Here is a 12,315-nt window from a genome sequence, read left to right as displayed (position 1 = left end):
ATCCGCATGCAAGCGTGCCCAAGGCCGCCCTGGCCATTCACAGTGATGTAGGGGTGTGGCCGGCGGAAGCTTCTGATGCTCCTGGCAAATGGAGCAGTTTTGGGCCACCTTCTCAATGTCGGTGTCGAGGCCTGGCTACCAGACATAACTCCAGGCCAACATTTTCATTTTGGTCACACCTGGATGCCCATTGTGCAAGTCTCTTAGTATCAGCTCCTGTCTTTTTTCCGGGACAATCACAGGTGCCCACCACAAGAGGATGCCGTCTTCCATGCTGAATTCTGACAGCTTGGAGGAAAATGCCCGCAACTCACCTGGGAGCTGTCTATGCTGCCCACCATACAGGACTATGTGCCGAACCTTTGACAGGACTGGCTCCGTCTGGGTCCACTCACGGATCTGTGATGCCGTGACAGGCAAGGTGTCCATAAAATTTAGGGTTGCAACCACCTCACCGGTTGTGGGGGTCGACATGGGGCTGGTCGATAAAGGCAATCGGCTCAGTGCATCGGCATTCGCTATCTGCGTTCCTGGTTTGTGCTCCAGAGAATACTCGTATGCAGCGAGCAACATAGCCCAGCGCTGGATCCGTGTGGAACCAATGGGCGGTATTGGCTTATCCTCTCTGAAAAGTCCCAGCAGAGGCTTGAGATCAGTCACGATAGTGAAGTGGCATCCATACACGTACTGGTGGAAACATTTCACCACTGCCAGGCCCTCCTTCTCGATCTGCGCGTATTTTTTTTCCGCTGCAGTCAATGTCCGGGAGGCGAAAGCTATCGGCCGCTCGGCCCCGTTCTCCATCTTGTGGGACAGGACGGCCCCAATACCATACGGGGATGCATCACATGTGACGAGCAAAGGCTTTCCAGGATCATAGTGGGTTAGTAACCCAGACGACGACAATTGTTGCTTTACCTGCTGGAAAGCGGTTTCTTGCGGCTGATCCCAAACCCAGGTCTGATTTTACTTTAGCAGAAGGTGCAACGGGGCCACCGTAGTTGCCAGATTGGGGAGGAACTTCCCGTAATAGTTTACGAGGCCAAGAAAAGAACGAAGATGCGAAGTGTGAGTCAGGGTGGGGGCCTGTTAAATCGCACGCACCTTCTCTGCGACGGGGTGCAAACCTTCGCAGTCCACTCGATAACCTAGTTAGACTACTTCCTTTGCCTGAAATACGCACTTTGTGCGACGTAAACGGACTCCAGCCTCCGAAAAGCGACTAAGGACAGCCTCCAGATTTTCCAAATGTTCCTGCTCCGACATCCCTGTAATCAAAACGTCATCTAAGTAGACAGCGACACGCAGTAAACCTCTCAAAATGCTCTCCATAACACGTTGAAAAATAGCGCAGGCAGCGGATACTCCAAAGGGCAAACGTGTATATTCATACAGGCCCCGGTGTGTATTAATCGTTACATATGGTCGGGAGGCAGGGTCCAGCTCCAACTGTAGGTAGGCGTGACTCATATCTAATTTTGTGAACGAGAGTCCGCCTGCAAGCTTCGCGTAGAGATCCTCAATGCGAGGCATTGGATATCGGTCGAGTCGGGAAGCCGTATTCACTGTAAGTTTATAGTCGCCGCACAAGCGAACTGTGGCATCTAGCTTCATTACAGGTACAATTGATCCTGCCCAGTCAGCAAAATGGATGGGCCTGATGATACCCAAAGTCTCCAAACGAGTGAGCTCCCCTTCTACCTTCTCGAGCAAGGCGTAAGTCACCGGGCGTGCCCGGAAATAGCGCGGCGTGGCTCCTGGTTCGACTTGGATACGGGCCAAACCGGGCTGGAATACATCTTGGTATCGTCCTAGCACCTCAGTCAACCCTCCAAAACTGTTTGGAGGATGTGCTGCCACTGACCACAAATGGCGCAACCAGTCCCGACCCAACAGGCTGGGCCCATGGCCGCGCACTACGATAAGTGGGAAACGCCCATCCTGGCGTCCATAAACAACAGGGGTCATCGTAGTTCCTGCAATGTCCAATGGTTCCCGGTGTAGGTGGCCAACCTGGCCTGTGTCGATTAATGTAAGGGTCTGTATACCCTGCTTGATGTGGTCGAATGTCCTCTGGGCGATCATGGAGACCGCTGCGCCAGTGTCCAACTCCATCTCAAGCGGGTGACCATTGACCTGTACTGTCACCTTAATGGGGGCCATACGGGGAGCTGCCACACAATGCAGCTGCAGGCAGTCGTCCTCCATCTCCATGTCCTCAGGAGTAGTTGCCGCAGGTTCATCCACATGGAAAGTACGGCCCCTGGGCTGGTCCCAGTTTCGGTTGGAACGACGGCGCCTCTGGCGCCCCCAGGTCCGGCGTCCGCAACGGGGTCGACGCATACAATTCTGCCACGGACATGGCTCCTCATCCATTGGTTCTGGAGAAGGCTCCCTTCGGGGAGGAATGTCCGACGGCCACTGGCATCGAGCCGGACGTCGCCTCGCCCAAGGTACCACAGGAGTGCGGGGGGACGTTTTCGGATGGAAGGGGTTGCGCCCTAAGGCATGCACCTCCATTCCCTGTAGCTCCTGCACTCCTCGTTCTGCGCTCTCTCAGGACAATACTATTTGAATGGCCTGTTGAAAAGTCAATGTTGGCTCAGCTAACAACTTTCTCTGGGTGGCCGCATTGTTAATACCGTAAACCAAACGGTTGCGTGACATTTCTGACAAGATCTCACTATAGTCACAGTACTCCGCAATCCTGCATCGCCTGGATAGAAAGTCGGCAAGGGATTCACCTGGGGTCCTCTCAGCGGTATTAAACCGGTAACATTGGACAATTGTGGAAGGAGTTGGGTTAAAATGTTGCCCCACTAAATTCACAAGCTCATCAAATGTTTTGGTGTCCAGCGCAGCAGGGTATGTAAGGCTCCTAATCACCCCAAACATATGCGGGCCGCAGGCGGTGAGCAATATGGCCACCTGGCGCTCGTTTTCGGTGATATTGGTTCCAGCTTTCCAGCGCAGCAGCAAAAACATCCCATCCTCGTCGCCAGTTTTGTGAGGGCCACGACGAATCTGGCACGAGTTTTAAGGATACAAAGAAATAACATTTATTTACAATAACATATATATACAACAGCAGTAGCAACAACTTCACTTGCTGCTCTCTCCTTCCTGCTGGTTCCAAACTGGCCAGCTTTATTTATACAGGGAGTCTGCTAATGATTTCTCCGGCCCCCTCATTGGGGAAGCTCATACTCCCACAGGATTGTGGGATTGTCATTTGTCCCCAGCCAATGTTAAGCAGGCAGGTTATAACAATAAATAACCAATATTATACCTAGCCTTATCTCATTAATTATTAACCAATCAGTATCTCAGCCACTGCATTGAATGGCTTCGTCAGTTGCAGTCAGTGTCTGGTGTAGCCAAAAGGGATGGCCACCTGCAAAGGACCATGGGAATTATGGCCAGCCCAGGACTCAGACACACTCAGAGCTTGTGTGTGAATTTGCAACCCAGATAGCTAGACATGATCGAAAACGTAGGCGTAGTTTAACTTGTAGTGTTTTATGTTGCATGTCGAAGTAATCCCTGTGTGTAAATAAACTATCTTTGAACTTGAACTGACTAACTGGTTGTTTGGTCTTTGATCGATAACCGGTAAAGCCTTGTGGTGGTATCATTTGATACCTGACGACTCTGAAATGCAATATCATCATTAATAACTGCCATATCTAGTTATTAATTGGCAACATTATTGGTGACGCTGGTGGGATAGTATTCCACTCATTAAAAATAGCAACATTATAATTGGCAACATTACTCCGGTGCCGATTGGCAACACTCGTGATCCTGATTCATTTCTCTGTCATTAATATGCTCAACACATTCGGATATCAAATGGTTGATGTCTCCCTAGTACACCTTATATATATGTATATATATATTTTTTTACTTGTGTAATAATCGTGCATAATTATAATCAGAAAAGACCATTTCTTAGCCTGGCGGCGATGAAAAGGCTCGCAGGAAACAATCTCTGCATTCAAATGGAAAGGCTTATGAACATGGTGGCAGATACTGATGTATTTGTTATCCGACCTGTAAAATATCACAAGAAAGTTTCCTGCGTTTCTGTGGTGGAAAGTTGCAACAAAAAAATAAGCATTTACAATTGTTTCAATCAAATGTTTGTCTGCTATTTTGCCAGGAATTGTGTTTCAAATCAACAAGGGAGTAGACATTACTGGATTGGCCATGATAAATTGCCCTTAGTGTCCAAAATTGCCCTTAGTGTTGGGTGGGGTTACAGGGTTATGGGGATAGGGTGGCGGTGTTGACCTTGGGTAGGGTGCCTCCTTCTGCACTGTAAATTCTATGATAATCTATGACATTGCAATCGTGAAGCCATTTCATTGAGGGGAGCGAGAATAACATAAGATGGGGTTTATTCAAAACACCAGTGTTCCTGAGGAGGATTTCTGAAGCAATGATTGGAGGGAAGCTGCAGGTCATGACGTAAGGGTAACGACATTGGATATAGAAGAGAGAAAAAATATTGGGCATATGTTTGAAGCAAACGTCCATTATTCTGAAGGACTGTAATCGGAACCAGTTAGATTCAATGAATGCAACCGATCAGCTCCGTCTTTATTCGACGTGCTAGGTGCTTGCAGACGAAGCTGAGTCGTGCTCACACCATTTTCCTTCATTGTTCTCCCGCCTGACTGCAAATCATATAAAAAGTCCGGAAGTCTGGTAGTCAATTGCAACAGCAAAAGGTCGAGGGATGAATTAAGCATTTGGTTTTTTTTTTCCAGAATGAACCCAGATTGCAACCTCCCTCTTGATTCTCTTTGTCCTCCCCACCCCCACCCCTCCTTCTCCCATCTCGCCTCTGGGCCAGCCAAGGACTCTGAGAAGATTTTCTTGCACTTTTCTGCATCTAATCGACGCAGCCTTGTGAACACACAGATGCCAGTTCACGGTCTATGTTGGTGAATGCGGACGCATTTCACATTAAAATTCTTTATCAGACTCAACCTACAATGGGTTAATGGGGAGGGAGGGCTAATGTTTACTTGCACAAAATGTTGTTATCTCACAATGAAGTTGGCCTCGTTGTTCAGTTTCTTGTTTTCACCACAAAACAAGCCATTAGTTCCAATATAAATACATTCTGATTCCACGATACTCTTGAAACATCTTATTGATTAAAAAAAAAGTTTAATTTATTTGGTAGGTGGCTGATTAATAACAACAGATTTGTTATTGATCGCAGGTTAACGACAAGTATCCGAGTATACAATGTGCTGCATTGTGAATTTGGATTATATCGGCTTTGGGCGTTGCACTGTTCAGACTCCCAATGAATAGGCAAACCATCCGTGCATATGATCCTGAGTCTACAGTATGTGTGCAGCACATCCCTCATAGCGTTTACCTTTCCCTGTGCTGGGATGATGGGAAATATACCTTTTATTTTAACCTCTGAGAACCTCCCAGATTAGCTACAGATGAACTAAACCCTTCTCCTATGAGAGGTTGAGTTTTTAACAACATTTGATAGTTTTTTTGAAGATGTCAATTCTCAGTAGTTTTGTGTGTCCTTTGTTTTGTGGACCAAAAGGCACATACATGTTGGATGATGCCAAGGGTCAGGCAATCCTGTGAAATGTAAGACGTGGAAACATAATGTATATCACTAAAAAAATTGTTTCAGTGGCCTGTTTGTTCCCTTGTTCTATCTGAGCTGTTGGAGAAGATTTCGTGTTAATTTTTCTTTTGAAAACTTAGAGTATCCAATTAATTTTTTTCCAATTAAGGGGCAATTTGCATGGCCAAACCACCTACCCTGCACATCTTTAGGTTGTGGGGGCGAAACCCACGCAAACACGGGGGGAATGTGCAAACTCCACACGGACCGTGACCCAGAGCCGGGATCGAACCTGGGACCTCGGCGCCGTGTGGCAGCAATGCTAACCACTGCGCCACTGTGCTGCCCCGATTTCATGTTGATTTGATATAATAAAGGTCAGCAACGAAAGGGACGTTTTAAATGGGGAAGAAGGGTGCATGTTGGTGCGAGTGTTTGAGAAAGGGATGGAGGATGATGGCTATGTAATAGTAATAATCTTTATTAGTGTCACATTAGGCTTACATTAACACTGCAATGAAGTTACTGTGAAAAGCCCCAAGTCGCCACACTCCGGATGCACTGAGGGAGAATTCAGAATGTCCAATTCATCTAACAAGCACGTAATTCGGGACTTGTAGGATGAAACCAGAGCACCCGGAGGAAACCCACGCAGACACGGGGGGGAAAAGTGACCCAAGCTGGGAATCGAACCCGGGACCCTGGCGCTGTGAAACAGTACGAACTGCTGTGCTACCATATATTTGGGGTCCATGGGGGAATTGCGCCACACACACATCAGGGCTGCATTAAGTAATTTTTTTAAGTTAACATTTTTGTGTCAGTGGCCTAAATTGTCCTCACAGTCTATTGTGGTGCAGTGTCAGATCTATGGAGAGGATTCCATGTTAATTTGACGGCATAATAAGAATCATGAATCTGAAAATGGCTTCCAAGGGAAAAGGAATGTGCATGTTGGGGAAGGGAATGGAGGTAGGTTGCGATGATTGAATTGCAGCCACACACCCACACCCTCTGTCTCATACAGGCACACACAGGGTTGCTCCAGTCACACACACTCTCAGGGTTGCTCCAGTCACATACACACAATCAGGGTTGCTCCAGTCAGACAGACACACACACACAGACACTCAGGATTGCTATAGTTACATACACTCATGCAGACCCAGGGTTCTTCGAGCCTCCGCGCTGAAATTGGGCGGAGAATGGGGTGTCAGACCCGCGATCGGATCCGATGCCGGGATGTGAACCTCCGGCAACCGAAGATTCAGCGGCAGTCGCACGCGCGCGGTCGACGCGACGCCAGTGGGGGGGCCGTTGAAAGAGGCCCCCGCGGCGATTCTCCGCGGTCGACCGGCCAAGTTCCCGCCGGCGTGGTTCACGTATGGTTCCACCCGGTGGGAGTTCGGCGTCGCGGCTGCGGTGGCCGTCCTGGTGGGGGGCGGGGGATCAGTCTCCGGGGCGCCTCCACGACAGCCAGGCCCGCGATCGGGGGCCATCGATTGGAGGGCACACGCAATCTGGGGGGACCTACCTTCTTCCACGCCGGCCCGCTGTGTGGCTCCGGCATGTCGCGTGGGCCCGCCGCGCGCATGCGCGGACTCGCAGCCGGCCGCTGCGTGCGGACCCGCGGCCGCACTGCAGGACTGCATAGCGGCAGGCGGAGCTGTGAGGAGCACTCTGGCGCCGTGCTAGCCCCCTGTGGGCTACAGAATTGCTGGGCAAAGAGGCCCGTTGACGCCGGCGTGCAACACTCCGGTGTTTATGCCGGCATCAACACTTAGCCGCCATTTTGAAGAATCCCGGTCAGTGTTTCTCCAGTCAGACAGACCTCAGGATTGCTCATGTCAAGACACACACACACACACTCAGGGTTTATTCTTGTCAGACACACATTCAGGGTTGCTCCAGTCACAGACACACACAGGTTTGTTCCTCTCAAGCCACACACACAAGGTTGCTCCAGTCAGACACATAGGTATTCTTAGGAATGGTCCAGTCAGACGCACACACTCTGGATTGCTCCAGTCAGACACACTCACAGTTGCTCCAGTCACAGGCACAAACACACACACAGGGTTGCTCCAATTAGACACACAGATACAGTTAGGAATGGTCCAGACAAACACGCAAACACAAACTCAGGGTTGCTCCAATCAGACACACACACACAAAAACTCAGGGTTGCTCCAATCAGACACACACATAAAAACTCAGGGTTGTTCCAGTCAGACACACACACACACATGCACACACAGGGTTGTTCCAGTTAGACACACACACATTCAGGGTTGCTCCAGTCAGACACACACACTCAGGGTTGCTCTAGACACACACACATACTCAGGGTTGCTCCAGTCAGAGAGACACACACACAAACTCAGGGTTGTTCCAGTCAGACAGACACACACACACAAACTCAGGGTTGTTCCAGTCAGACACACACACACAGTCAAGGTTGTTCATGTCAGACGCACTGAGGGTTGTCCCTGTCAAGACACACAGCAGACACACTCAGGGTTGCTCCAGTCAGACACACACACACACTCAGGGTTGCTCTAGACAGACACACATACACACACACTCAGGGTTGCTCCAGTCAGAGACACACACACACAAACACAGGGTTGTTCCAGTCAGACACGCACACACAGTCAAGGTTGTTCATGTCACACACACAGGATTGCTCCAGACACACATATACACACACTCAGGGTTGCTCTGGACACACACATACACACACACTCAGGGTTGCTCCAGTCAGAGATACACACAAACACAGGGTTGTTCCAGTCATACACGCACACACAGTCAAGGTTGTTCATGTCAGGATTGTCCCTGTCAAGACACACAACAGACACACTCTGGATGGCTCCAGTCACAGGTCCACACACTCCCAGTCAAACACACACTCAAGAATGCTCCAGTCACACAAACATACTCAGGATTGCTTCCAGACACACACACACTTAAGGTTATTCCAGTCACACAGCCATACATACATACACAGGCACATTCACTCAAGATTGTTCCAGTCAAACTTTCACACACACATACTCACTTGCACTCAGGACTACTATCAGACAGTTATACACACACACACTCATGATTGCTACTGTCAGACAATCATATACACACTCTGGATTGTTCCTGTCAGACAGTCATACACACACTCAGGATTGCTCCCGTTAAGATAGTCCACACACACACTCTACACTCAGGATTGATCCCGTCAGACAGTCACACATATACGCTGCACTCAGGATTGCTTCTGACAATCACATTCCAGTCAGGTAGTCAGCCATGCTCACACACACACAGGATGGCTCCAGTCAGACACACACACACACTTAGGGATGCTCCACGCAGTTACACACACACAAACACTGTGGGATGATCCACTCAGTCACACTCACTCACTCACTGGGTGGCTGCAGTCAGACATACACACACTCAGGGATGCTCCACTTACTCACTCACACTCGGAGATACTCCACTCAGTCTCTCTCTCTCTCTCTTACTCACAGGATAGCTGCAGTCGGACGTACATACATTCAGGGATTCTCCACTCACTTACTCCCTCACACATACGTACACAATGGGATGTTCCAATTAGTCTCACTCACTCATTCGATGGGCAGTACGGTAGCACAAGTGGCTAGCACTGTGGCTTCACAGCGCCAGGGTCCCAGGTTCAATTCCCCGCTGGGTCACTGTCTGTGCGGAGTCTGCACGTTCTCCCTGTGTCTACGTGGGTTTCCTCCGGGTGCTCCGGTTTCTTCCCACAGTCCAAAGACGTGCAGGTTAGGTTGATTGGCCATGATAAATTGCCCTGAGTGACCAAAAGCGTTAGGAGGGGTCGTTGGGTTACGGGGATAGGGTGAAAGTGAGGGCTTAAGTGGGTCGATGCAGACTCGATGGGCCAAATATCCTCCTTCTGATTGTATGTTCTATGTACTATGATGGCTGCAGTCAGACATACACACAGGCCAGGATTCTCCCCCAACCGGCGGGCGTGCCGTACCGGCGCCAAAGAGTGGCGTGAACCACTCCGGCGTCGGGCCGCCCGGAAGTTGCGGAATCCTCCGCACATCCGGGGGCTATGCCAGCGCTGGAGTGGTTGGCGCCGCACCAACCGGCGGCGAAAGGCCTCCGCGAGTTGGTGCATGCGCGGGAGCGCCAGCGTGTTCTGGCGCATGCGCAGAACCGCTGGTGTAATCACTGCGTATGCGCAGGGGGTTTCTTCTCCGCGCCACTATGGCGGAGCTTTACAGAGGCCGGCGCGGAGGGAAAGAGTGCCCCCCACGGCACAGGCCCGCCCGCAGATCGGTGGGCCCCGATCGCGGGCCAGGCCACCGTCAGGGATTCTTAACTCAGTCACACTCACACACTCTCACTCACAGGATGGCTCCAGTCAGATATACACACACACTCAGAGATGCTCCACTCAGTCTCTCTCTTACTCACTCAGGTCACTCTCATACATCACACCCACTCTGAGATGCACCACTTACACACACAATCAGAGATGCTCCACTCACTCACACCCACTCAGAGATGCTCCACCTACTCACATCACACACTCTGAGATGCACCACTCACACACACCAGAGATGCTCCACTCATTCATACACTCAAGAGATGCTCCACTCACTCATTCACACACCAGAGATGCTCCTCACACCCAGTCACACACACACACACTCAGAGATGTTCCACTCACTCACATATACACTCAGAGATGCTCCACTCACTCATTCACACACTCACAAGATGCTCCACTCTGTCTCTGAGCCAGTGTGGCTCTGGGCGGCGATGACGTCACGCGGCGGGCGGGCGCTGCGTCACACGAGCTGAGCCTGAGCCATGGCTTCACCGGATCCTGAGGTAAAAGCACCAACTTTTCCCTCTTGCACTTCGCCCTTCACCCCCCCCCTCCTCCTCCTCCTCCACTACAATTACCACCGCCCCCCCCAAAAAAAAAAACCACACACGCCGCGGGCGGGAGAGAAGAGAGTTGGCGGGAGGTGCATGTTCTCGCCGGAGGCCCCAACCGTCAGAGTGCCGCCTGCTGCTTTTAAAATACCAGCCGGGGCAGCTCGGGCTATTTTTCCCCCCCCCCTCTCCCTCTCCCTCCACACCCGCACATTAAAAATTGGCGCTTTGTGTGCGTCGTTTAAAAAAAGAAGCTGCGGGAGGAGGAGTGGGCATGGAAGGGGAGAGGCTGGGCTGGCCTGCTGACCGGAGAGCCCTGGAGCGTGCCGCCCCGAACCCTGTATAACCAATGCGCCGCCCATGTCTGCCCAGCGGAGGCGCCGCCGTCAGCCTGGTTCCTGGGTACCGGGTAACACGGGAACGCAAGGCTGGCTCCCAACGTCGAGCGAGTCTCTCTCTCTCACACTCTACAAGATTTTTTTGTTTGGCCAGACGGCCGGAAAACGCGCGCGCGCGTGTGTGTAGGAGAGTGTGAGGGGCTTTTTTGTTTTTGTTGTTAAAGATCTCCCTTCTACCTCCCCTACACACATCAACCAGACCCCCCCCCCTCATGTATCCGGCCTCTGGATAGATGAGAACAGCGTGGTTTTGCTTATAACGTGCGAGCCTCGCCCTCTGTACTCGACAGTTGCCAACCAGCACGTTCAAAAAAGGAGAGAGAAAAAAAAGTGCTTTTGCTTTTTGGTGGGGGTGCAGTTTTAGAGTATGGAGGATGGATGGACACCATTCCCAATGGTCAACAGAAGCCTCTTGGAAGTTGAGCTCTTACAAGTTGGAAAGGTGGTCTTTTTACACACTATCTGTTCTCTGCACTTCTTGCATTGTTTGCCGATTCTTTTGTTTACACAGTGACCATTGATATTTAAAACAAAAATGAAGTTTTTTTTCTTAAAACAAAAAAGCTGCTTCCATTTCTCCAAGACGATTCTGATTGCATTTGTAGGGCTGTGCACTGTATAAAGGAGATGAGCTTTCTTTTGGTGGTTGGTTATTTGGTTATTGTCATCTGGTGGTACAGTTAAAAGTGGTTCAAGATTTATTGTGTTCTATACTAAGGAGTTATTGAGCTGCTAAGCAAACTCAATTGTTCGGCAGGTGAATGACACGTTCATTTTACCTGCATTCAATCATTGCATGTTAACCTTGCGTTCCTCGCTTGCTTGTTATTGGATGATCTTAAGTGTTGAATTACCTTGCTCACTAAATTTACAGTAGTTTAATATCTTGAAGCGGTATGGTTGGCAGTGTCCAATGCTGGGCATTTGGTATCTTTGTCTCGGTTAATGTTTCTTCACTTTCCAGTTTGTGTCAGTGATTATGCCAAAATGTAACCTTCAGAATCTCACTTTCCCTTGTCATTAATAAGCCTAAAGTAGAGGCCTTAACTGCATTCTGATATTCTGCATTCTGAATCTGGAGATTCCACTTAGGTGGTGACTAAATTTATCATTTCAGTGAAGTCAGACAGGCCTGATTTTCATATTCAAGATACTCTTTATTACTTCCTTCAGGTTCTTCTAAGCCTGTTTGACAAATAATTGCTTTTTATCCACAATTTTTTGGGAATCTTCCAGGTGTGTCCAATTCTTCACAATGTAAGGTAGATAGAATGCAACAAATCTCTACAAGATCGTAGCACCAAGTGGAAAGACCGTTTTTAACTTATTGGAAAAAGTTTTATCTTTGATCTTTACATTGGATAAAGATATTGA

The 12,315-nt window shown here is 49.6% G+C and overlaps 1 protein-coding gene across 9 annotated transcripts in view; it reads left to right on the top strand.

Annotated features, from left to right (window-relative positions):
* Window positions 1-10,416: 10,416 nt before the first annotated feature.
* The window catches only part of LOC140399108 (histone-lysine N-methyltransferase EHMT1-like), a 206,042-nt gene continuing 204,143 nt past the window's right edge, over window positions 10,417-12,315 (top strand). For 2 of the 9 annotated variants that reach the window (XM_072488283.1, XM_072488276.1), the window contains exon 1: window positions 10,607-11,383. In XM_072488283.1, the coding sequence (XP_072344384.1) occupies window positions 11,309-11,383 (75 nt within the window). In that variant the 5' untranslated portion in view covers window positions 10,607-11,308. Of the gene's footprint in view, window positions 10,496-10,606; window positions 11,384-12,315 lie in introns of those variants that run through there. The other 7 variants (XM_072488275.1, XM_072488274.1, XM_072488278.1 and 4 more) reach the window with 6 other exon arrangements.

The sequence above is a fragment of the Scyliorhinus torazame genome, chromosome 22, assembly GCF_047496885.1.
Source record: "Scyliorhinus torazame isolate Kashiwa2021f chromosome 22, sScyTor2.1, whole genome shotgun sequence".
NCBI lineage: Eukaryota > Metazoa > Chordata > Chondrichthyes > Carcharhiniformes > Scyliorhinidae > Scyliorhinus > Scyliorhinus torazame.
The sequence above is the reverse complement of the archived record's forward strand: the minus strand, read 5'-3'. Positions and strand labels throughout refer to the sequence as shown.